Source organism: Copadichromis virginalis, linkage group LG1, assembly GCF_057382275.1.
Source record: "Copadichromis virginalis isolate Kocher_CV1m ecotype Utaka linkage group LG1, C_Virginalis_male_GT1.1, whole genome shotgun sequence".
NCBI lineage: Eukaryota > Metazoa > Chordata > Actinopteri > Cichliformes > Cichlidae > Copadichromis > Copadichromis virginalis.
In genome coordinates, this window is record NC_140618.1 from 22963050 (window position 1) to 22990073 (window position 27024).

The 27024-nt window shown below is 39.9% G+C and overlaps 2 protein-coding genes across 6 annotated transcripts in view; both read left to right on the plus strand.

The window, feature by feature from the left end:
* The window catches only part of entrep2 (endosomal transmembrane epsin interactor 2), a 112936-nt gene extending 99343 nt beyond the window's left edge, over positions 1-13593 (plus strand). For both annotated transcript variants that reach the window (XM_085455192.1, XM_085455200.1), the window contains exons 5-12: positions 3266-3373; positions 5455-5615; positions 9135-9270; positions 10312-10390; positions 10477-11259; positions 11461-11532; positions 11885-12207; positions 12776-13593. In XM_085455192.1, the coding sequence (XP_085311318.1) occupies positions 3266-3373; positions 5455-5615; positions 9135-9270; positions 10312-10390; positions 10477-11259; positions 11461-11532; positions 11885-12207; positions 12776-12979 (1866 nt within the window). In that variant the 3' untranslated portion in view covers positions 12980-13593. The remainder of the gene's footprint in view (positions 1-3265; positions 3374-5454; positions 5616-9134; positions 9271-10311; positions 10391-10476; positions 11260-11460; positions 11533-11884; positions 12208-12775) is intronic.
* Positions 13594-14710: 1117 nt separating this feature from the next.
* golm2 (golgi membrane protein 2) lies at positions 14711-26920 on the plus strand. Of its 4 annotated transcripts, none has more exons than XM_085455241.1 (10): positions 14711-15793; positions 18668-18722; positions 20066-20168; positions 21277-21367; positions 21587-21713; positions 21935-22015; positions 22882-23160; positions 23500-23637; positions 24716-24883; positions 25969-26920. In XM_085455241.1, the coding sequence occupies exons 1-10, from the start codon at positions 15467-15469 to the stop codon at positions 26046-26048; spliced, it is 1449 nt and encodes a 482-aa protein (XP_085311367.1). In that variant the 5' UTR covers positions 14711-15466; the 3' UTR covers positions 26049-26920. The 4 variants fall into 4 exon arrangements, with proteins under 4 accessions (XP_085311367.1, XP_085311359.1, XP_085311383.1 ...); XM_085455233.1 differs by having other exon boundaries at positions 14712-15793; positions 21932-22015; XM_085455257.1 differs by lacking the exon at positions 24716-24883 and having other exon boundaries at positions 14712-15793.
* Positions 26921-27024: the final 104 nt, after the last annotated feature.

Below are 27024 nucleotides of genomic sequence, written 5' to 3' on the forward strand. Positions count from 1 at the left end.
ACTGTTATTTTCCAAGGGAAACATGTATTAGCTGCATTTTATAGTTGGCACTGCACAACCTAATTTTGGTTCCAACTGGCATCATTTCTGCTTTAAACTTCCAGCTAACACAGGCTTGATCTTTGGCAACTAGATGCTGGCTATTGAGTGTGTTTGAAAAACAGTGGCAGGGCTGGTAATTCTGAACACTGAAGATGCTAAAATGATTTATTTTATGACACAAACTTTAAAAGGAGTAGGCAAGTGACTATTGGTCTGTTCGAGTTGTCATCTTTTGTCATGCGCCATGGGTTGTTGAGCTGGGGTTGTGAGTTTTTTGGATGTTTTGAGTTTTCTGTAAGTTCTTGATTTGCTTCTTTGGATTTCGAGATGTAGTGTATGTTCTAGCTTTATATCTAGTTCTTTCAGTATAATATTTCTTTTGTTTCCTTTGCAACATTTAGTTATCATCTGTTGTGATCCCCTTCTGTCTCCCTAGTCATGCTCCCATGTGCATGTGCTCTATCTCTATTCCCTATACTGATGCCCTGTCAGTGTTAACACATTTTTATTCGCAAAGCAGTAACAAACTGTATAGCTGTTAAACTCGCCACACTTCCTCTAAACCTCCTTCAGTGTGGATGTTCTTATCATTTTGATCAAGGTTGTGGTTGGTCAAAACATATGTTTTTTCCTAATATATGATCTAGATGCATCAAATGTCCATCATATGAAGCAATCCAATCAACAATCTACAACATCAATGTTTTCCAAAGGAAGTTGCTGTCTTGCTTGTATTGGTGATCATCGGGCACATTTTACTGATGTACCATTGATAACAGGCCACTGAAGTGCATGCGCTAATCTATTCCAATATCAAGTCTCAGTGTGCATTTCATTTTGAAAACTTTTAAACAGGTTTCACAAGTGATTTAAAGCTATTGTACTTGGAAAAATGCAGATAGAGTCTATTTTAAATAACTTGGTATCGAGTTGCAATAAGGACAAATGGCTTAAATCGTCATATTTTTGTAGTTTTAAGGTTCATTATTATTATTATTATTATTATTATTATTATTATTATTGTTGTTTCTAGCAGTGAGGAATTCAAGCCGTGCAAAATTGTATCGTCCCATTGGCAGATTTGTATTTATTTATTTACTTTTTAAAGTCTAAGATCAATTTGATTGTATAAAAGATTATTTGGCTTATATCCATTAGGACATTTTTATTTTTTTTTGCATTGCATGACTTGATAAACCTCAGCAGGTGAGGCGGCCGTCCTCTCTGTGGGCCTAACACCAGTTGAGGTTTCTAATGTCACTGATAATTATGCGCCTCGTGAATCCAGTGAATAATCTGTGAGACAGGCTGGAAAACCACTTTGTATGGTAACTGGGGAGCTTCCTGTGTCCACAGAAAGTCCACAGCGAGTTTTAGCTCCCATCTCATCTCTTCTTGTCTTTAAGGAGTTCATATATTTTAGTTGAACACATTTGTTGAATGCACCTGTTAGTTGTGCCGGCAGCAGGGCAGTTTAGTATCGTTGTGATCGTGTGTCTGTGCACCTGCATTTGTCCACAGGGGTTGACTTGGAAAACACAACTCCAGTTGTTTTTCTCTGTGAATAAAGTTGAAATGTGAAGATTAAAGCTGCTGTTTCATGTCAAACAACTGCCACAGCTGCTGTTCCCTGCATAAAATTCCTTATGTAGATGAGTTGGTGAAGTCGTACTTAAGAATCGGTTTTAGCAACAAGGAAATGAATTCTCTTTTAGCACACAACATGGTGAGAAGTGTAAAGATGTTAAAGAGATGGTGCAAAAAGAGACAAACAAACAAACTTGGAAGAGTTGGTTGGATTTATGCAAAATGATGTAGCTGGCAATGGACAGATACAAGGATACTGAGGGTTACATCCTCTTGCAGTGAACAGGAGGTATGTCGTATCACAAGCAGAAAATGAAAGCTGATCAAGTTGTTTCACTAACTCATCTACGCAAGGTATTTTGTACACGGTGGCTGTTTAAAACTTTAATCACCACTTTTAGATTTTTTTTCTCAAAATTTTGACTTTATCCTAAAAATAATAAACAATCATAATAACAATAATGACCAAAAAAACCCTTCAATTCTTTTTATTTAACTTAATCTGCCCCTAATACTACCACACACCCACCCGTCTCTGCTTCCCCTTCCTCCTTTCCTTTTAACTGTCTTTTTTTTCATAATAGTAATCCCGGGAAGTGAATCCGTCTATCAGATTAACCCTTTGGACTTTTCTTTAAAGGATTCTATTCAAGCACATGAGTGGACAGATCATGCTTCAGACTTCTTTTGTTCACATATGAAAAAGTGTGTTTAGTTTATCTTATTTTGAATGAACATTACAAAGTGCTGTCATCCTTTGTCCTTTCAGTGCATTGTGTGTGCCAGACAGTTGCTATTCCCTGAGCTAATTCTTAAACAGATGTTGTTCCCATGCCTTCTGGAAATTAATTCATGCAGCACCCGTATTACAGCTTTATTTGTAAAGACATACCAAAAGCTGATATTACTGGAAAAACTGAGCCACTTAAATATGGGAAATATGATCGTAATAGCCAATACGGATGATTTTCTTCCACATTTGTCTAAAAGAATAGCACAAACAGCAGCATAATGGGACTGCAGTCATATGAACTATTTTCTCTGATTCAAGATGCTGGTCTAGTATTTCACCAGCATGCACTTTATTTTGCTGACAGACTCAATACTGGTTTGTACCCTTGCTGTTCACTGCATTGGCAGTGTGTGTGTGTGTGTGTGTGTGTGTGTGTGTGTGTGTGTGTGTGTGTGTGTGTGTGTGTGTCTACTGTAAGTTCATGCTTTACCCTGGATTTTAATGATCTTTAGAGTGTGTTTGCAACAATCCACAAAAATGCACGGGCGTTCTGTTTCTCTCTAAAGGTACTTAACCTTTTAAAAGTATTTCAAATGCATTAACACTCTAGTTTATTAGTGTTTGTATAGTTGTCTTACAGAACCAGGCTTCTCTTTCTGCAGTGCCACCCTGCTATGTGCCTAAACTTATCCTATCATAGCTTCTTTACCTTTAGACCTCCTTTTGTTCTTATATTCTCAACCTTTACTGTTCATAATACCAGCTATCTTTCTTTCCCATTTCCTCCTCCTCACTTTACCTCCTACATGACTCTAATTCCTCTTATTTGTCACTCATATCCTTTTTGCTCTTATGTTTCTTGTTACTCTAACATCCTCCTCTTCTGCTCTCTCTTTCCTTTAGGAGCTGCTTTTCAGTGTATGTGCCCTTAACGTCATCTCCACCATTGTGTGTGCTCTAGCCACTGCAATGTGCTGTATGCAGATGGTCTCGACTGATGTGCTGCAGATGGTGAGTGTGATCGAAGTGCAGACGGCAACGGTAGCTGAATTAACTCTCTCTTCAGTGACCACCCTGCAGTTGAAAACATGCATTTTTTTCATGCTTTCATCAGGGCATGCGGCACATTGCTGCAGATTTGATCTGTTTAAGGATGGTAGGGACTGTTTTAATCAGAACTAACATGGTCAAAATCATCTGATTTGCACACCAAAAGCAGTTATTTCATTCCTTTAAACACATCAACTTTTTTTATATAGTGCTAAATCAGTACAGGAGACACCTCAAAGGCGATTTATGGTGTAAGGTAAAGACCCTACCGAAAGATTAAAGGAGTCTCAATATTAAAACTGGTGCTTTCACCTGTATGTGACATTTTACCGTGAACTTTGCAAGGTTTCAAGAAATTAGAAGTGTTATTGCAAAAAAATATGATCATAAAAATTGACTTTATGCAAACATGATATTATTTATGGCAGCACGGTGGCACGGTGGTTAGCACTGTTGCCGCACAGCAAGAAGGTCCTGAGTTCAATTCCAACACCAGGCCGGGGTCTTTCTGTGTGGAGTTTGCATGTTCTCCCCGTGTTTGCGTGGGTTCCCTCCGGGTACTCCGGCTTCCTCCCACCGTCCAAAGACATGCAGCTTGTGGGGATAGGTTAATTGGATAATCCAAATTGTCACTAGGTGTGAATGTGCGAATGAATGTGAGTGCGAATGGTTGTCTGTCCCTGTGTGTTGGCCCTGCGACAGACTGGCGACCTGTCCAGGGTGTACCCTGCCTCTCGCCCTATGACAGCTGGGATAGGCTCCAGCGCCCCCCGCGACCCTGAAAAGGATAAGCGGAAGCGAATGGATGGATGGATGGATGGATGGATATTATTTTACTTTGTTTTTTTAATCTATTTTATAAAATGTAACAAATAGCGAGACAAAGACACAAAATGTATTGATGAGTACCAATTAGCTCTCGTATTTATTCTGATTAAACAAGGGAAATTAATAACAAAGGACATGAATACATTTATTATAGGCTGTTTGAATTATACAGCACTTAAGAATGTAAATGGAGGAGGAAAATCATTCACAGTTTGAATTAATGCCTTAAATCAGAGCACACCCTGCTTCAGTGCTCAGCATAATATGTCTGATGAGCAGACATAGATCTTCCTCAGACTTCTTTGTATGGAGAAGTGTAGATATAAATGCATTTTGGTGCTAATGCCTTTTGTTGCTACAGTCTAATAACAAATCAATCATGAATCAGTCAGGAGAATTTTAACCTTATTGTTGGTTCAGCTGAATATAAGACATCATACATGCCGTGCAGGAGTTAGATAACTATATGACAGTAGGAAATTATACTGTTTGATAAGAGCAAACACTAAAGCAGGAAAGCCTCTGTAAATTAAAGCGGCTGCTGAACATCATGACTTCTAAGTATTGATTCACAGAGAAGCAAAGGACAAAAAAAGCACTGTCTTATCTCCACCAGTCGAGTTTCCAAGAATGGCCTCGTTTCCCATTTGCTACAAAGGGTGTCAACCTTTTGTTTAGCTCAGTAAATTTAGCCGAGTCAATAGCAGCGGCGGCAGCCTGGAGATTAGAAAAGCAGGTTGACTGTGACTGGAAAGTTGTCCCACTTAGAAAAGGCTGAGTAAAGAGCCTTCGAAAAGAAGCTGGCCCCATGCACGGCACTTGCATCAGTTAGACCGTGTTCAGAGATCTGAATACATGTTAGTGACATACTGTGTTGTAAGTCACCGCCACTGTTCAAGGATGGTTGTTCACAGTGGTCATAGATGGCTTCTTCGACCATCTGTCGTCTCTGTCCAAAATGTGAACACTGGAATCTATTCACATTTTGGACATAGATCAGTAGTCCTCTTAAGCGACAGCTCCTAGTAGGACTTAAATACCTGGGACTCTCCTCCATTTGGTCTTAGAACTGAAGAAGCTTCTCAGATGAGAGGTGAAACCTCTTCAAGGAACTTAAAGAAGTCCAGTTGCTTTTCTTTCCAAGCTTACTCTGACTGAGAACCTACAAAGACAACTTGATAATGCCTCTTTGTTTAAAATGTTGCTGCTTTCAGTTTATGCCACACAGAGCTCGAGCCCTGAACGCTGACTGTATGACCCCCCACGGAACAATCCTCCACCAAACACTGGACTTTGATGAGTTTATTCCTCCCATTCCCCCACCGCCATACTACCCCCCAGAGTACACCTGTACCCCCTCAATGGATGGACAGAGGTGAGAAGCAAAGCAGTTTTGATCATCATCCCATTTTTAACTATAGATACTTTCAAAGTTCACATATTAAAAATGCAGTCTACAGTATTCACAACAGCTTACGTTTTCTTTGTAATTCATAATAAATACTACGTTATTAACCAAAAACTCAATGGTACTTAATCTGGGTTCATTTTTCTATGACACTTGACACTTAATGATCTAAAGCCACCACTTTACATCTTTGTGCAACTGTCAAAGAGTTACATAAAAATTGCAGTGTAATCCAAAAAAGCATAACTCGTTACATTAAGTGGAACACAAACTACAAGTTAATGGCACTCATTTTAGGCTACAGACAAATGAAGAATATAGCTGTAAATATTATTTATTTTGAAGCATTGGGCATCCTCCCAGAGGGCAGCAATTCAAATTGGGTATCAAGTAGCTGTATGTTCTCTTTAAAAAGACATTAGGGATTATTTCTGAGGTTTTATTTATATTATATAATCTATTCAATGAAAAGAATTGCTTACGGTCATTATTTTGCAGTCTAGTCCTTATGCCTAACCATTTGCAGAGGAATATTTTGTTTGTTTAGCCATTTAAAACTGACATATGAATCATTCAAGCATAAAAAGGCACCTAACTCAAGGGATGAACCAGTGTTGTGTCTGCACAAAACAGACAACTTAGCAAAGAACCAATTTTAATTTGTATCTTTAGGCATTTTATGCTAGCAGTCTGTTGCAAAAACACAGAATTTGTTCCCAATTCTTTCGATAGGAAACCTAGTATAACACAGTTTGACAGCAATCAAATACTAGTTTTGCACAAACGGCTTCACAGAGAGCTATTAGAGAGAAACTTTATTAATCTATTAGCTAAAAATCAACATATCTCAGCATGGTGTGGAGTATATCCTTAAAAAATCTTTCTATAGCAGATGAACAGCATCTGAAAGTCATGTCCATAAGAAATGTCAAGAAGCCATTCTTAAGGAAGGGAAACGAGGAACAATCACTGAGCTGTACCAAATTACACAAAAAGTGGATTGAATACAGCAGGTCTTAAGTAGCGATGACTTCAAATGTATAATTTTTGGTTAAAATAAACATCAGTATTTATGGAGGAGGGCAGGAGAGAGATGCAGCAGTGAGTGTCTACAGCTATCTGTAAAACACAGCCAGTTGTATTGAGCAGTGTGTTGATGGAATTATGAACACAGCCCAGATCTCAACATTGTTGAAGTGTGGAATCTTCTTATGATCAAATGAAACAAAAGGCAGCCAAGATCCAAAAAAGAGCTTTGAATGGCCTTCAAGAAGCCCGGAGAACTATGCATGAACACAACCACAAGAGATTACTAGAAACCTTACTTAAGATAGTTCAGGCTGAGTTAAAGAACAAAGATGGCCATACCAAAAACTGACTTTGAAGCTCAGTGGAATTCCACAAACTTTGTCTTTGCTTCATACACCATATTTCACTTATGTTTTCACATTTTAATAAACCACGGCACTTATTTCCCATTTTCCTATAAAAATAAAAATAAATTAGATGTGGCTCAACATACATTTCTTCTAGCTTTCAGTTTTTCACAGTAGCACCAACACTCAAGAGTCATTATCTTAAATATTTTTTTAAAATCCTACACAGACTGTGCAGATCTGACTGTGAATCTAAGCGACACTGCACACCCATACATCATGGGAATTACAAGTTCATTGTAGTATAAATGCACACTTGAAACTAGAGAATAAGACCATAAACTCATCAGAAAAGTGTTCAGTGAGGCTGTAGATCAAGCGAGCTGAGGCAAATTTTTCCTGTACTCCTCTATAAAATCAAAAGTTTTACAACCAAAGGATTTCCCCCTGCTGGTAAATAAAAAGAAAAACAGATTTGAGGCATTTCGACGTTGACTTTACATTTCAGGAAGGACCAGCTTTTATATACAGACTATGGGATTGTTCTGTATACTCTTGTGCCCCTTCATAAGCACCTATAATAACAAGTTTCACTTATTATTATAGGTGTGAGGTTTTTGGATGTGGAAAGGACACACATCAAAGCGATGCTGCTTAGTTTAGTAGACGCTAAAAGCATAATAACTAATGCATTTTCTTACTGGTATCTGTTTCTAGGTTAAAGACCATTTTCACATTAATATTTAACCTCTACTTCTGTAAATCTCACCAGGATTTCCTATGAGAAAGTAAATATACAGGTGCACGAAGCAGTGTTTGCATGGAAAAGGCAAACCCATCATATTAAGCAGCAACGGCAACATCTCTTCACACGTGTTATTATCAACCACATTGAACTCAGAGCATTTCTCTCCATTACGAAGCTGTGACCGCGGTACTCAGCTGCAATGGAAGATCATTTGACCCCCTCCCTCACCACCATCTCCATTTTCTAAGCCTTTGCAGAGAGAGCGGTGCTGTTGTGGCCATTTGGCAGGAAGCCTCATCTGTTTGTCAGTTATCCCATAAATATATATAAGGCAACGGAAGCATTTATAGCATCCATGCTCAGGGCCAGGGATGTGTCATGACATCATTATGCATTGAATGACTGGTGGAAATACTCAGGTTGTATTTCATGCTCTGCCACTTTAGAGGAGAATGGGGTTGTAATTAAAAGATATGACAGCACGCATGGCTGCTCATTCTTAATTGGTACCATATGAAACATAGTGCTGCACGCCGAATAATACAGCGCCGATATATATTGTTAGGACTGGAGTGTAGGAGACAAGAGGATCGCTTTCATCCATTCTTTCTTAAGGCTTTTATAGACAATACCATATGTTTGACTTGGATATTCACGCTGGCGGTGACAGTTTCTTAAACACAACACTGTGCGACTGTCTCAGAGCACTCTCTCTTTGTATTCCAAGTATCCAAGAATAGTTTTGTTGTTTATTTAATCATTCCTCGGCACATGTTTTCTGGTTGTCTTCCATTCGTTTGTCCATTTCAAGATCTCATGAACACCTTCCGGGAATTTCAGTTACACTTTGCTGGTCAAAGCTCATTGCCATTTCTTCTTCTTCTTCTTCTTCTTTCGACCGCTCACTTTAGGGGTTGCCACACCAGATCATCGGCCTCCATTTCACCCTGTTCCTACCATCCTCCTCTGTCACGCCAACGGTCTGCATGTCCTCTTTCGCTACATCCACTGCGATGTCCAAAAACACATTGTCTCAAGTATTCATACTCTAATTGTGACAACATTTCACAGGAGTTTTCATTAGAATAAAAGTTTTAAATGATGAGCTGTTATATATCCAAAAGGTCAGAGGTCATAGTCTCTGTGACATCCTCTATAAACTCTTTTCTGCCCAGAGCAGTGGGATATTGTGTGGACATATTTCACAGCTGGTCAGTGTTCACATGCATACTGTATATTACCCTAAGACAAAGGTTTTAACTGCAGCTTTATCAGTCAGTGGACAATTATATTTATTAGGCATTCTTTGTATTTTATTATTTGGGTTGTTTGATTGACTCTTTGCTTTTCTGTCCCTTACAGAGGCTTGCATCTGGACTTTCCCCATTCTCCCTTCAGTGCCATATATGGGGTTCCTATCAACAGCCCAGGCACCCTGTACCCAACTGACCTGCCCCCTCCATATGAGTCTGTGGTGGGTCAAACACCTGCCAGCCAGGTGAGGAAAAACAACACCACATAGGTGCATTTTTATCTGAGGTTCACCAGATTCTAATTATTAATGAATTTTCAGTTTCGTGTTTTCTTTTAGTTGTGCATTCAGTGATGTGAAATGACTTCTTTGTAAAATGTAGTATTTTAGGAAGAGTCAATGTGACAGGTGTAAACTTTTATGCATTCGCTCTCAAAGCCAAGTGGGTTTCAAGGTCAGTGGGAAGATTTTTAGATTAGATGTGTGTTTTTAAGGGTTACAGGCCTTAATAAAATGGTTAGGATTTAATTATGTGTCTACTGTTTTCCACTTCTAATTAATATTTGTTAGAAACATTTGAATGTCATGTCACGTGCAAAATTTAGAAGCCCAAAATCACAACAAATATAAGCTCAGTATCATCCAGCTGCCTCGACTGTCTGGGTGAAGTGATCAGAGCTTTTTTTTTTCTTTGCTGCGTCTCATTGTTCAGCGCTAAAAATAACTTTCTAATGTACGAGTAAATCCTTCTGTTATCTTCTCAACATCGTTTAATCACCCCTCACTTATTCTCTGTGCCATTACAGAGATTAAATCCGCAGTTCTCTTCATACCTATTTTTTTTTGTCTTTCAAAGAGGAATCAAAAGAAAGGTCTGCTCGCCTGAAATAGATAAGCTGTCAAAAAGTGACTACAGCCATGCAGCAAATGATTTGATGTGTGAGAAATCATCAGAATCTGATGGTTTCAGCATTGAGATGCCATGAGATCAAAAAAGTTATGTGAACCTATATGTATCATATAATGTACCTCAAAAAGGTCATTAGTGCTTCTAATTAAAGTTCCTATTCAGCTCAACATTATACTGTAATTTTCTGCACTGGTACCCCTGCTCTTTATAGTGACAAATTACTGGTAAGTGTGTTGTGGTCTTGCAGAGCCCTCTACAGACCAACCAGTGGTACTGAAGGTTAGGCGCCACGCAGCTGTTGTGCGATATAGCACATGTCAAATATCCATATTTATTGAGGACTCCTGTTATGTTTACTAATAATTTCGTCTTCTCAGGTTACCATCAGCATAGAGCAACAGGCCACTGAGTCCAGTCTGTGTGAGAGAAATACTACCGCAGGTCTCAGCACTCAGGGTAAAGACAGTTTGAATATTCACAGTGCTATTTGTTCCTAAATATCTTTTTCCACTGGTGATCGTGCTAATGATGCATTTTTGCAGCCTCAGTGGACAGTGCCTCTCTCATGGTGTCAGAGGTGGCTGACCAGGACCAGACTTGCTCCTCAGAGGACTTGTGCTCCCTGGAGGTCCAGGGCTCTGACTCCTCTCCCTATGGCACGCTCCACACTGCCCCCACTGATGGAAGCTGCACCAGCCTGGAACTTTGTACACGTGATGCCTCACGTTGCCGCCGTGGCTTGACTAACACTGATGCTCGCCCTAGTGATACTGGATACAGTGAGTCCTCACACACGCAGGAGTCGCTGGAGCGCTCACCTGACTGGTCCTCGGAAAACTTTAGCAATCTGGACCAAGAGGACTCAGCAGAGAACACACATCTATGTGATGAACTCAAGGCTTCAATGCACATATGCGACGAGCTGGCCTCAGCCAAGCATTTACCAGAGGAGCCACCTAAACCCACACCACACACCCTTATCAAAGCAAGAATGACAAGCCGGAAGCTCACACTACCGGTTACTATCCCCCCGCCACCTCAGCCTTGCTCCCCCACCTCTGTGGCTTCCTCTGGTGGAACTTCAGCTTTCAGCCCTTTGGCTGCTTCCCCTTCCCCTTCACCTCCTGCCAGGCCACGCGGCCCAAGGCTGTGTTTCAGTGTTTGGTCACCTTCCTCTGCATCACAACCCCCCTCTACCTCAGCCCAAAGTGGACACTCACCTTCAGAGAAGCCTCGGGTGCTCCGAGCAGCCAGGCGGTACCGCAAACTGGCACGCATTGTCCGTTCCACCAGTGACCCTATCTCGTGCTCCACTATGACAGAAAGTAAGTGCAGCAAATATGTTACCATTTTACACTGTAAATGGCCTGTAAATGGCCTGTACACTGCAGCTTAATTAGTCCATCTAAGAATCATCATCAATCTTTCACTTCCAGATTCTCCAACATCATTATTTGCTGCATTTTTCTGGGTTTTACATTTAAAATACATTATTTTTTCAGCTTGTTTTTATCCCCTGTCTACAGGAGAAAATTCTGGGTGCACCCCTGGAACTGATCCTGCTACTGAAGAGTTAGCTCATGCATCACCAGATCAGGGTAAGAGCGTATAAATGATGAATTCATGTGATAGTTAGGGAAACATCAGAAATTTGCACATCTGCTGCTATACAGCACTCTCTATTTTGTGAATCAATGTAACCTGGTTGGCTTACTATAATAAATTAAAATGCATTGTCAGAAAGAAGAAAATAGTGTTGTGTGTAAAGATGATTGCAGCTCATTTAAAACTGGCTTTGGCATTCTCTCAAATGCAATGCAGTCTTGTAAAAGCCATGTTTCTCAAGAAACTACAAGTGGCATTAGCTCTAATTTTAAGAACTGTGTGTGATTTAATGCGGGTTTATTTGGTTGTTTTTGTTTTATTTTTGCTGCTTTTTCCCCTCCTTAGAGCCAAGGGACAATTCAACAGAGGTAGTTGGAGGTAAACCCACACATATGTCTGCCAGGAAGCAGCAGAAAGAGGGCAAGAAAGTTGACATCCACCTTAAACCCAGATCGCTCCACACACACTCCTCCAACGAACGCCCACACTCCCTGGCTGACCTTAAGATGTACAAAGACACCAAAATACTAGTGGCTAAGTTCCTGGAGCACTCGAGCTGCAGTCTACCTCCTGAAGTCCAGCAAGTTGTCAACAACATCAAGTGTGTCATTAAATCAGATGAGAAACACATGGAGGAGGCCATCTTTAGTGCAAATGTCATAGATCAGGTAACCTGAATATATTATGGATAAAAGCCTTTGATAGTTCAGTGCATTTTAGAAATCTGTATACCTTCTGGCTTTGGTCGTTAGTGGTGAAAAAAAATCATTAAACTGGACCAACTTAGCAGTGTTTTACAAGCTTTTTACACCAAAACCAAACATACAGGGATGAAAATCAGGAAGACATTTTGGATTGGCTCAATCAGCATTTTTCTATTTTGAACACAATATTGTTATTATTATTGTTATTATTATTATTGTGGTGAAAACATTTCAAATATTTCAAAATAATAATAATAATAAAGAGCATGTGCATTAAATTTGGAAAAGAAATTCCTATTAATCAATTTTATTTTCAGTACTGCTATTTCAAAGGGTTTATCAGTTTGAATCATGTGTTAAAAATAGTCATTTGTTATTGGATAAGTACCTCTGCATAATTTGTAACTTAGAAACATCTGGAGACTTCAAAAAGATACATAACTGAATTTCATCTGTATTGAAGAGATATGAAATGTCTCAAAATGCCTCTGTTATGTGTCTGTCACTGACTCTTGGTGGTGTGTGCTCAAAGGTGATGACCCAGCGCATCATAGGCAGTCCCAGAAAGCGTGGGCATGAGGATCTTCATCTCCAGAGCTGCGGCGCTTTGAGTTCATCACCGTCCCCTTCCATGCGCCGTCCAAAACATCTCCCACAAACATCCACTGCCTGCACCAATCCACTGCGTTCCCCCTCCTCTGAACAAAGCCTTGAGTGCAGAGAAACTATTCTCTGACCACTCTCCTAACAAGGACTTGGGTCTAAACTCTGAGGGCATTCCAGGATGCTGGTGTTGCAGACATGCTGCCCTGGGAATCTGATGTCTGTGAAGCGCTTAAGAACTCTTTGGGTGTCGTGAGATCGTTTCTTGAACAATGTGACTGCAGCACAAAGCTACTGAAATGCCTTCATACTGTATTCCCTAGTGCCCTGTGAGACTGTGCCAAGTCATCAGCAGAAATGGTAGCAAACTCAGAATGAGCCTACCTGTGTCTGTAGTGGCTTATTTCTCATCAGAAAAACAAAAGAATGTTTCTCCCTCAGGGGATCTTTTCTACTCAGTTTCATCTCTTAAAAAAGACACAAATACGCAGCTGGTAAGTTTGGATCCGTGACTGAAAGACAAAGGAGATTGTGTAATCAGTATTCCTCTTGTCCTCATAAGAAACAGAGAAAATACATGTTTGTATTAAACTGTGAACTGAATTGACAGGACATTGTTTGCAGACTTTGTGGATTTGTTACTGATAGGGTGGTGACTATTTTGTGGTTCAAGAACATCACAGATGTGGATTATTTAACTTACCTCATTGTGTTACAATTCTTATCCGTGTTACAATAAAATATGCGTTTGTATTTTGTTGTTTGTGGGGGTTTTTTCTGTCTTACTAGATTATTTATATTTGTCTTCAGGTATTCACATTTTGGCTTTGAAAAGGAGTGGCTAAAGTAATGAAAACGCCAGGTCATGCCAGGTAATGCAATTACCTGGCATGAATTGCAGTTTGGTGAAGCTGTTCCAGTTAGTGTTGTTTCATAACCAGTAATTGTCTGTGAAGGTTCTCAGTCATCCAGGTCATCGTAGTCAAAGGAGCTTGCAAAGAAAAGCGTCTGGACTTCTTTAAGTTACTTGAAGACGTTTCACCTCTCATCCGAGAAGCTTCTTCAGTTCTGAGGTCAAATGGTGGAGAGTCCCAGATATAAACCTAGTGGGAGTAACCCCCCACAGAGGGACAAAAGGACCCCCTGATGATCTTCTAATCGCCTGAGCCAAGGTGTGAAACTGGGTGTGGGTCCCAATCAGCCAGAGTTTCGGGTGCATTCATTGTGAAACCTGGCCCCACCTTATCATGCAAATTCCTGAGATCAGATGGCCCAGGATGTGAGTGGGCGTTAAGGAATAATTCATTTTCCTTGAATGACTATTATTTTTGGTTTTTTTTTAACACCTGGAAAAATAACCAAAAGTACTTCCAGCAACTAGACCAAAGTTAGACAGTTTTTGTGACTGATATATACCAACTTTCTCATTACTTAGCTGTAATTTAGCAGCATTGAAGTCACACAGTCAATTTTGTATTTACTTGGTGAATAATTAGCATGGTACACCTGGACTTTTGAGTTGTTGAGTAATAGAAATGTAGAAATTTCAATAATTTTCATCAGTTTATGGAGATTACATTTTTTATTTACTTTTATTGCGCAAAAAGGAAATATCGCACTGTCTTCTGTGTACTAAAGCCAGATCAATCACTCTTCAAGACCGCCCTGCTTCCGGTCATAATGTATGTCCCTGTTTAGTGTTTTAAGGCAGGTTTAATCGCTTTTGTCATGTAGACAATGGTTTAACAGATAATGTAAAACACAAATATATAAAGTATAAACTAAAGTCTATAGCGTTCAGATGTGCTAAGAGTTATGAAAGAAATTTAAATACCAATGTAGACTTTTATTTTGAAACGCGCACGTCCGCTGGCAGCGAGCGGAAATTAAAGTGGCTGATTGCAACTTCATGCAGCGCAGACGTGATGTGTGGAAGGCAGTGAATCGTGGACAGTGTATAACAGAAACCCAGTATTCACAGTGGGTTTTTTAAGGTTTAATTGGCTGTATTACGAGATTCAAACCAGTCCTTCGCAATTAAAGACAATGTGTTTCTCTGACAGCAGCCGCTGGTGTTTTCGCGTCTACGGTTGCTAGCTAGCAGTTAATACGAGCTAACGTAACGTCGGGGTCAGAATTCAGGATCAGCAGTAGTCCTGTTTGACGGCGATTTTAGGGATTAGTGGAGTTCCAGACGTCTGTGCGTCCGGTACTGCTCGATTTACCAGAGGGACACAAAATAATTAGCTAAAGGCTAACGTTGTACAGCTAGCTTATATGGTTTATAGCATTCCTCAGTGCCACGGCGCCGTCGTGTCCACGTCTCGTCTGCCAGCTGAGCTAGGCCACGTCCCTGCGGGCGTATTTCACTTACTAACATTGGACGGATTGCAGTGAAGATGCCTAGTGAGCGGAAGGAGGAAGGAGAGCAAAGATCACTAGAAATGTGAAGGTCCTTTAGCGTTCATGACTGTCTGTTAAACGTCTGGACTTCCGAGCGCTTGCCGCATATACACGGCATGTCACGTAGACGGATGTGTTTCACACCGGGAGAATAGTCTTCACTGAGCTCGTTGGGTTGCAGTAACAACCTGAAATATCGTTAGACTTTGTTTGGGAAATGGTTGGGTTTGGCGCAAACCGACGGGGAGGTCGCCTCCCGTCCTTCATCTTCATCTTCTTGATGGTGATCATCGTCGTGCTGTCTTTCAACTACTGGACAGTGTCCAACAAGCACGGCCGCTTGCTGGATGAGCTGGCGGAGGTGCAGACGCAGGTGAAGCGCACGGACGCGGCGCGGAGCCGGCTGGAGAAGCGGAACTCGGAGCTGATGGTGCAGGTGGACACGCACAGGAAACAGATCGACCAGAAGGATGGGGACTACAGCGTCCTGGAGAGCAAGCTCCAGGCCAAGGATGCTCTCATTAAAAAGTGCACAGATGAAAAGGTACATTTCTCTTTTTGCCTTTGTCTTGGTTTGATCGAGTTAAGTGTCGTTTTTACTGAAATTTAACATTGCAGGTCACGCAAGGTATTAGAGCAGATAAAACATTTCCTGGGTACGGCACAGCATCTATACAGAACCAAGCTTATTCGTCTTTGACCGAGTGTCACTGTAATAATTATGTGTGTTTGGGGGCAAGACTGACTCACTCATTTTTTTTAATCTAGAGGTGGGTGTCATGTTCTCAGGAAAAGCAAACAGGAATGACAAGAAGGTTCTTCATTACACCAAATCGGGGGTGTATGGACAAGTATTACTTGTAATACAAGTAGGAAAGGACAATATTTAGCCTCAGTCATATCACCATGTCTAATTTCACCACCTTATCTCATTGTTGTGCTGTAATCTCAGCACTTTATATCAGAAAGTGCAAATATCTTATGTACTTAAGAGAGGTGAGGCAGGCTGTCTTGAGTATGAGCCACATAGTTTCATCTTTCTCGATTGCTTTCACCTGAATATTTCTCCACCAAGAATATCTTGCTAGAAATTAACAGCTGACAGCTTCCTGAATCAAAAGGGTGTTTATAGGCCTCTTAAACTGTGGTTTTGTAGGTGATTTTCAATTATTTTGTTATTTGAGATGTATTATGTGATGCAGGCTTTGGAGCATACACTGGTGATGTGGTGTGTGCTGTTGGTCCAACTTCAGAGGTGCTTGTGCTAGACAGAGCAGTGTTTCATTCATCTAGAAACAATTAATTTTGCTCGATTATTTTGGTTTGCACTGTTAATTGTTAGATTTCACTACATTGCTGCCAACTATCTTCCGGTGCATAACAGGCGAAATTACATTCACAAAAGAAAGCAAATTGAATTCAACTTTATGATGTTGTTTCTGTTGCTGATTTGCTCTTTCATTCTATCAGCACATTATTACACGTCTGTGGGGGCATTTATGTATTCACTGTGAAAGGCACATCAAAGCGCGCCACATGGACATTCCCACTTCTTGTCCTGCACAGTTACCCAGCCAGTATTTCACTGGCTTTTATGTCCCAGCACCTTCTGAACTTTTGTTCCGAGTCCAGCCGCCCTGGGTGTGTAATTTGCATCCAGTCTGGCTCGGTTTGATGTTTTTCAAAAGCAAAAGCTTAAAATTGTTTAGCTTATGTTTATCCAGTGTGGATTGTCGCTCTCTGGTTTGACCACAGACAGCAATAAAACAAATGCAGCATTCATGATTTTCAACTAATCGTTTTAACTTCATGCAACCTTATACAATAAAGCAACACATTTATTGCATAGTTACAACTAAATCTGCAGGATTATCAGGTTGGGTAAGGTTGTGGGTAACATTGCCTTGCTTTGCTCAACATTTATTGATGAGCTGTCCTTAGCCACAACACACAAAACTTTCTCCCAACGTTTGGAGTCAGGTTACTGGTAAAATGTAATTGACCTGCAACATAATACTTATATGATACTTATAAAGGGCTATACATGAACACACTGGCTGAACACATGAACACATTGTCTAAGCTCCCTTATTTCTTGACTAAATTCCAAGATCCGGCTCTGTGTTTCCTTATTCAGGATAAAGGTAGCCATTAAAGAGTGGTTGTTCTCCTCCTTTCTTCTGTCAACAGACCAACCTTGTTTCAACAGTCTGCCTCACATTGTGAGAAGTGTGTACCACAAAGAAAGTGACAGATAAGTCTGATAAGTGGCTTTCAAACAGTAGAGTCTATAGTTTTTAAGTTAGGTGCAAGAATGAATTATGGAGCCTTATACTTCTTCATTTAGTGTGACCATGTTGTTCTAAAGAGCCCGGCGGCACAGGGAGGCCATTACCCACTTATGAGCGTCTAACAAGCCTTAGTCTTAGAGCAGTTGACATTAATGCTGTATTTCCTGTCCAGTCTTATTGACCTCCTTCTGGCTCAGTCAGTCTGCCCAACTGTTTCAAGAGCTCGAATGCCTAACAATGACAAGTTTTTGGTAGAAAGGCAGATAAAGTATATCCATAAAAATCAGTACAAATCCCGTAGCTCTGCAAATTAATATTTTCAATATGTTGCTTCTATTATTTTCAGAAAATATGGCTAAATATTAATGACAAAATGGTGGGTACATGCATCCTAGTGAGCCTCCAAGATCTTTTTGATGCTTTGGAAAACCTTGCTGCCACCTCAGTTGTATTTATAGAAGTATAACTTCAACTTAACTATAGCTGCTGTTTTTACATTTCATGCTTTGAAATCCATATTTGTAATCTAGTGGGACAGAAAAAATGTAGCTTTTGGGTGTCACTGTGATGTCCAAAGCCTCAAGTTTCCTTCCTTCCCCCTGCTTAACTTTCTTGTTTGGTATTTTACTGCTCTTCATGAGTTTTTGCATGCCATTTATTTTACTAGAACACAAAATAAAGCGCAGCCAGAAGCTTCAGGGTAATAGAGAGACTTTTAAGTTTCACAGCATTAATGTTTATTGCGTAGCTGTATTGGATTTTATTATGGTTTACCTGGTGGCAAAGTGTAAATAAAAAAAGCCAAAACCAAAAAACTCATAAACTAGCAATAAATGAGCTTTCAGTTTGTGTGCTGGTGCTTTTTTCTTTTCTGTGAAATAAATCCTGAAACATTTTGTAGATTGAGATCACAGAACAGGCGTTGGATCAGTATCGCATGACTCAGAGTACTGGAATAAAGAAAAGGGTTGTACTGACTGCAACCAGTTTTCACTATGAAGCATAACAGGATTAACCTGTTCCCCTCTTTTCATTCGTGCAGCTGTCTGATAATGCAGGAACCTAAACTGGTTTTATCTTTACCATAACTAATACATGTTTTTTTTTTCTTTCTTTTAATGTTGCAGATGAAGCTGCAGGATGATGTCACAGCCCAAATGACAGAAATTCAAAGGCTTAAAGGTAAGACTTCTATGGGCTCAAAATGTGGTCATAAATATTTTGTACTTGTAAAAAAGATTTGTATGTGTAAAAAAGATTTGTGTGTGGACTTAGAAAAAAAAAACCCTGCAAGTTACAAGTACGGATTTTTGACCCCATTTTTCTTCCCTTCATCTGATTGGTCAATGTCATGTCAATCACAAATGTAACAATCCAATCAGAGAACAGATGGGTTTGGCTGTCGAGGGGCGCTTTTTTTTGAACTGCAGGTCTTTGAAGGGAATAAATGCCCTTTTACATGCCAACCCAGCGTTTTCCTTCATCACCACGAAGGAAAACAGTCTGTGGTCGTCCGAGTTTGGTGATTTTTGTGTCACAGGTCTACGTGTTTAATACAGGGACTTCCACAGCCTTTTCAACAGCGCTGCGGACCGCGGGGTGGGGGCGGGCAGTGTTTTGGAAATGACAGTCTTCATTACAAAGCTTTCTTCGTTATGAATTAGCATACATGTTTTTATTGAACATTTGAAGAACTAGCAAAAAAAACAAACTCTTGTAGAGGACATAAAGTCAGAGATAGAAAAGACAAGGAGCAGGTGCATCTAGTACAGGTAGAGCTGCTGCAAAAACCCACAGAGCCCAGCAGCCAGCGTAACAAATTCTGGATCCTTTGCTTTTAGTTAGCAGTTAGCATTAGCAGCGTATCCTGCATCCGATGTGAAAGGACTTTTATGCTGCGCACTGTGACTCACAGCAATGGTCCTGGGTCAGCCCTGACTTTGTGTTAAACTAATCCTAAAGTAATAATGTTATTTCTAACCACTGATATACCACAACTTTATCCTTTCAACAGCTACTGAAAGTTAGGGGACCTAGCTGCTATCGGATATTTATATAGCGATCCTCCAGCTTCAAACGGTATCACCCTTCAAGGACCTGCAGTTCAAAACAGCGCCCCTCCGACAGCCAAACCCATCTGTTCTCTGATTGGATTGTTACATTTGTGATTGACATGACATTGACCAATCAGATGAAGGGAAGAAAAATAGGGTCAAAAATCCGTACTTGTAACTTGCAGGGGTTTTTTTTCTAAGTCCACACACAAATTCTTTTTACACATACAAATCTTTTTTACACACACACAAATCTTTTTTACACACACACAAATCTTTTTTACAAGTACAAAATATTTATGACCACATTTTGAGCCCATAGACTTCAGCCTGTGTTGGCCAACAGAGGGCACTCTGGCAATTCCTTTAACACAGAATATGTAACATACAAAGCAATTTCATATAGCAGTACAAGTCTTTCAATAAACCTCTTCAAAATGTTTGTTTTTGTGTGTCTGTTATTACAAACAGAGCAGCTAAGGGAGCTCAAGCAAGAGTTCATGAAGCAGGAAGAGCAGCTAAGAGAAGTGAAGAAAAATAACACTAACTTGGAAAGAAAACTGGAATATGAAAGGTATGTTAGTTCTTTACATGTGCCTGAGTCTTAGATATACCCATATTCGAGGAACTGTGAGCCCTCAGAGATTAAGGCTGCACAATTAGTCTATCACAATTTTGGTTTTCCACAATTAAATGAAGATAATTAAACGATATTGAAAATGCATGCTACACCAACAGAACGCACAGAAAAAAATCTAATCAGGCACTTCGTAAATCACTGCCTGATGATGTGCCCAGCATGTGCCAATCACAGCTTTCCCCTGCACCACACAGCATGAAGTTTCCTCATTCTATTTGACCGTACTTATGTGGTACAGATAATACCATCAGAGCAGAAATCAAAAGTGTGGCACAGCAGGAAGTGAAGTGGTTGCTCTTCGAAGCAGATTATTACCCACTGTTTGGAAGTACTTTGGATTTAGGGCAAGTGATGTTAACCAAGAACAAATTCAACAAGTGCTGTAAAATTGCGTCTGCATGGCAAAGCAGTGCGACTAACTTGTGCTGCAGTTTGAGGTGTGTTTTTTGTGTGTTTGCTTAATTGACGCATCAAGACCAAGCAAAACAGTGTAGTGTTTGCTAACATGAATCGTCAAATTCTCACATCCACAAAAGCGAGCTTGTACAGTGTGTCCGTCCAGCTCACAAGGATTCACTGAAATTACCTAGAGGCAACACTCCATTTGGCCAAACACAGTTATCCAGTAGACAAAGTGAGTTTAATTAAAAAAAAAAAAAAGGGATAATGGTCAACTTACTGGACAAAAGATATCTTATCCCTTTGTGCTATAATTTTTGCAAAAATGGCGCTGTCTGCAAGAAATCTCAGGAAATTATAGAGGGATTGTACAGCTTTCAAGTAACTGGCTACATGCCTATCATGCAGGTATCATGAATGGAGTGAAATGCTATATTTGCTATATTTTGCTTCTAGAAGTTACACATACAATAGTGGAATAAACACATTATTTGTCTGCAAAGGTTTATTATCAGGAGTGTAGGGCAGTGTAAAATAGAGAAAAGCAACTGTTGATTTGATTTTGTTTTATAGTTTCTTTATGTATAAAATTGAAAAAATTCCTTATTGTGCAGATGAAACTGAATGAATACATGTTAACTAGTTTACAGTGTGGACGCCAGATTGCACAACTGAAAGACGAGTATGAAGAAGCAAAAAAGACTCTGGAGGAAGAAACACTAAAGCTAAGACAGGTTAGTCTGATTAATCTTAACAAAAAGGATAAGAGCTATTCTTGTGTTTCTTTAGTAAATGATGAAAAGTTTTGTTTGCACATTGCATTTATTCACTACTTTTGGATCTTTAACACAGATGTATTTAAAATAGAAATGAATTGTCCTGTGTTTCTGTTCTCTAAGCTTTCCTGTTCATTAAACAGCTTTGTCTTTTCTGTAATCTGCTTTCCTTTTCAGAGTGCAGTGGATGGTCACAAGAATGTAGTGGGGGGTAGACATGCAGATACAGAGCCTGGTGTGGAGACGGCTGGAGAGCGCCATACAGTGGCCACTCACCGGCATGACAGACACTCCGATCTGAAAGGTAGAGTGATTAAGTTGAGCAACGCTGCTATCGTTTACTTTATGTTGCTTTCTACACGTTAAATGAAGATGTTGACTTTTAGGAGAAAATCATCAATAATAATTGCTCACATGGATCTTTTAATATTTTAATGTAAATAGTAGTTACCTCACGCTGTCTGGTTGTTAATCCTGTTAATATGCTAGCGCTTCACTCCCATTCCCTGTGCTGTGTTACAGAAGAGATGGGTAAGCCCGGCAGTGATGCTGGCATGCCTGGTATTGAAGACAGTGAGGTGGGAAAAATTGACGATGTGCAGTTTGGTAAGTAATGAATGTAAACTTTCAGAGATCAAGCTCAGCAAATTATTGATTTGAAAGAATTCTGTAGCTGTGTAATGACAAAAACATTTGGACTTTTTAATCGGCCAGTATAGGTATTGACAGACCATAATCAGCATTAGATTAGGCCTTAATATAAGTAAACATGTTAGTTAGATTTAAATTCACCTCATCACAGTTTCCATGAAGGAAGAAATTTGCTATACAGACTGAATCTGCTTTTCTTTTTTCTTTCTTTTTTTTTTTACCTGCCTTTAAACTTGTTGACTCTGCTGTTTGGCCATTTTAACATGAGAGTCTAAAGGGAATGAGTCACTTCTGGAGTCAGCCTCAGGTGCCGCTTTGAGGAATTATGGTTCTTTTGTGGGCAGCATGGTGGTGTGATGGTTATAAACATTGCCTGATGGGTTTGAATCCATTAGCTGTCCGGAGCCTTTCTGTGTGAAGTTTGTATGTTCTCCCCTTGTCTGTGTGGATGTCCAGGTTACCCTTCCTTTTGCCCTATGGCAGCTGGGATGGGCTGCAGTGAAACTCCCAACTCTAAATTGGACAAGTGGAAGAAAATGGATGGATAGTTCTTTGGGTTTTCAACTTGGGTTTCATTTTTCAACCCCTCAAGGTTGCTTTTTAGTGAAATACAGTGAAACTGAATCCGTAACTAGAGAACAATAACTGACCCACATAGCTTACTTACCTGAATAGTGCATATAAAGTGAGGAAATCCTTCTCCCTTCTGTCACTGATTGTAACCCTACCCTTTTTAAAAAAAAAAAAAAAAAAAAAAAAAAAAAAAAAATCCTTGTGGCAAGTAGGTCACTGACCTTTCTCACATTGTCTTTGGCCTACAGGCTTGAAGAAACCAGCCATTACCCAGAAACACGACGAAGCCCCGGATGTGGCCGTGGGAGCCGGTGCTGGACCTGGAGTCGGGGGAGCTGATGGTCCCGGAGGCCAGGGCATGTTGCTGGACCAGCCCGGACTCCAGCAGGACAGACTGGATGGCCGAGCCGTAGTGATTGCACCTCCAGGCATCAACAAACAGGGAGACAAATCAATAGTATTTGAAGAAGACAACAAAGTGGGTATCAAGGCAGATGAGCTGGGAGAACAGCAAAGGCAACTTCGAGGTGCAGTAACCACATCCATGTAACTGCTATTAATTTTAACAATGTTTATTTTGAGCCTTTAGGCATGGGATAATAATGTGACTACAGCTTATTATAGATTTTTAGCTTTTGGGTGGTTTGTCTTTTGCCACATCTAGACTGAAAGGGGAGAGAACTGTTATCCTGTTACATTATTTGTTTACAGTTCCTCCATTTGTAATGAGTTTTTCAAGTGATGTGTAACCTCTTTCAAAAGTTTGAGTGCTCCCTTAAAGAAGGCAAATATAGCTTTGAGAAAGCAGTACTGGGAACAACTGCGCCTGACGTTTGAAGTATTTGTTTTGTTTTTCTAATAATCAGTTCCCAGTGATGTCAGAGTTGAAGGTGAACACTTGAAGAGGATTCCTTTGCCCCCCAACCCTGCCCAGGTGCCCAATCCCATCCAGCCTCACCACGCCAAAGACCAAGTTCCAGCAGAACCAGTACACCACCGCCAAAGTGAGTTCCTCTAATAAACTCTGAAAAAGTGAACCCTGCTATTGGCAATGAGGGTAGTGATTATTTTCTTTTCTTTAACTCATTGATTGATTCCACTCAAGTACAATTATAGCATTTATGGTAAGTTAGTTCTGTTTATACTTTTCTGAATATCTAATAAGGCAGGGATTAAAATATAACTTACTGTGGTGTCATGTGTACAGTTTTTCCAGTTTCTAAGTCAGTGCATCCTCCTAAACATAACACATTTTCATGAAAGATGGGACTTCTAAGTATATAAGTCCTATCTGAACATGGTTAGGGCTGTCACAGAAGGGTCTCTTGCAGGGGGAGGGAGACAAATGACACACTTGGCTCCTCAATTTTCCTTTCCTGTTACCTCACTTCTGTTCTGCTCTACTGCGCTTTCTTCCTCCTTCTCTCTCTTTTTTAAAATGTTCAGTTCTTTTCTCTCTTTTACACTTCCATCTCATCATCTGCAGCCCTGCTGCTTAAAAAACCCACTAAGTTTTCATTTTGTTTTTCTTCTGCTCTGATCCTTCTTCTAAATTTCAATTTAGTGTAGAAGTTAACACCCTTTAGGTGATTTGTTTTTGCTGTCATCTCTGTTTACATTATCAGCTTACAGACTGCACAGCTCATCCCAATTCCCATCCCGGTTCGAAATCTGTGAGGGTCTAGACAGGAACATAAGCAGTCTTATATGCTGGTGTGAAAGAAACTGCAGCAGTAAAAACTCATTTTCGAGTTAGTTTTCGAGTTAGTTTTCAGATCTCTCCAAAGAGGCCTCTTATTTGAAGCCACATTGGACCACACTACCGCCACCACATGCTGTGAATCTTGTGGTAGGCAAACTCTTAATTTATAATACTGCATCCAAGACCACGATTGGCTTTTTTTTTTTTTTCTCTTCAGAAGGCACCATGTATTTACCTCATCTTTCTCATCTTTTGTCATTCTCTTAATGCAACTACTTTTTCCTTCATGCATACATGATGCAGTATTTCCCCTCCCTATCTTCCTACAACTGCCTTCGCTTCCCTTCCGTCCTGATGAGGCCCTTCTCTGCCTCCTGCAGGCCGATTCTTTGATGAGAACGAGTCCCCAGTAGATCCGCAACACGGCTCTAAGCTGGCGGATTACAATGGGGATGATGGGAACGTGGGTGAGTATGAGGCTGACAAGCAGGCCGAGCTGGCCTACAATGAGGAAGAGGATGGTGATGGTGGGGAGGAAGACGTTCAAGGTGAGCCAGGCCGGGGGATTGGACTGTTTGTCCAGATGTTTATCCACCATTCCTCCTTGCTCCCTCCCTCCACCCCTGTCCTGCCAACCTGCTACATTAAGTAGCTCACAGCAACCCTGAGTTTGGTCTTTACGTCATCGTAAATACAGATATTTAAAAAAAAAAAAAAGAAATGTGGCAAAAATACCTGAGGATCAAAGCAGAACTGCTTTGTGTGCAATTCAGGAGAATTGCATATTTTTACTCAGCCCTATAACAGTCTTAATACCCTCTTATCTTATGTAGAGGGAGAACTTGACCCAGGAACTTGCGGTTCTGTGAGAGTAATTGAGTGGTCATCTAGTGTTTTCTGTCCTGCCTATGTTTCGTTTTAGCTAAACCACCTGTCTGTGCCCACCAAACATCTGACCTACATCTAGCCCAGTAGATATATATATATAGCTCACTGTGTTCCTGAATGTGTCTGTGTTCTCCTTGAAATATTGAAATGCATGTCCATGTTTTGTTTGTTTGTTTGTTTGTTTTATTGTTTGTTTTTCTCTCTCTTTGTTTTGATTGCCCTTTGGATTTTAAATGAAATTGCACTATTTCATACCGAAACTACAATAGTATTTTTAGGGAAATTGTGTTTTGTTTGAATCTATCAGAGGAAAAAATAATTTTATTTCTGATCTGCCAGTTCTGTGATTGGCTGTTTTTTCATTTGTCTTACATTTATCAGATACATATGCCATAACATGAAGTCTCTTATATATATACACTTGCTATTTAAAGTTACCAACAGGAAAGCTAATATCCTAGAATGATGTGGGTTGAGTTTCTTCTAAAATGAACAATCTGTTGATATATTTCTTGTACATAAATCAGTGTTGCTGAAGGGAATCAGAGAGGGCTCTGGATATTACACAATTCACAGAAGGTTGACATCAACATCCTTTAAAGCTTAAAGTCAGCACTACGATGTTACATTATGGTGTCATCCTCATATACCAGAGATTATTCAGAACACGTAGTAAATTTTGCATCTATTTAATTGTGCATTCTCTAATATTTGTGTTTCTCTCTTCTTCTTTTTTTCCCTCTAGATGATGACGATCGAGATATGCAGGGAGATCGGGCTGTGGATTATGGGAAAAAAAGACATCAAGCCAACGACATTCTTTGAATGGAAACTCATACAATCGTATCTCATAAAAAACACATTCAGACCCATCTCCACAAGTGAGATTTCTCTTGACAAAAAAACATCAGTATGTCTAAGAACTTTTATAGGTTGCAATCTCAATGTCATGGACTATTTTGAAGAACAGACATTGCAGCTAATGAAGTAATTCTAAATAATGTAACATACTATGGAAAAAAACACACAAGGCATTTCCCCAAGCTGCTGTTAATTTGCTAATGGCTTTAAGTTATGACAGTAGAGATAATATACTGTACTTTGACTGTTGAGTATTTGATAACTGCACCGGCTCATGCCGGCCCTAATGACCCACATCTGAACTTCAAGGACAGACCATGTTTTGGTTTAGCTACTCTTCTTCTTCTCACTTTGCTGTTGCTTGGTACAAACTCTTCATCTGAGATGTTTATCAGAGACTAATTTGGCATTCTGCCTTTCTAACATAATCGTGGGACTCTTATATGGAAAAACTTTTCTGTTTGTTTGTTTACAAGAGTGGGAATGCATTACAAATGCCAAGGACTCTACTCATGGCCTGTTGAATCCGTTTCTTACTTTGACAGACTAAAAAGTGCTTTTCTTTTTTCTTAAATGATGCCATTGCATGCATTTGAAACTTTTTATTAATCAAATTGAGCAAAATACTCATGCTTAAGCAATACTTAGAACAATGTTGGTGTCCTACAGTGTGATTAACCAAGCACATGTGGAGCTGACATACTGTACAAATGCTTCCATGAATGAGGTTTCTGTGAACATAAAATTAGTTCTGTTTGTGCAACCAGGAAAATTGATTTCTCATGGAAAGGCACATGAATGTAATTTTATTTTATTAAAGGTGATGCTTCATGTCATTTGTGACGGTACTTTAGAGTCAATGCAGATGCATAGGTTGTCATCCTTCTCAAAATAGTCGTGTTTTGCCTGGGTATCTGTAGTGCATCATATCCAGTGGGGT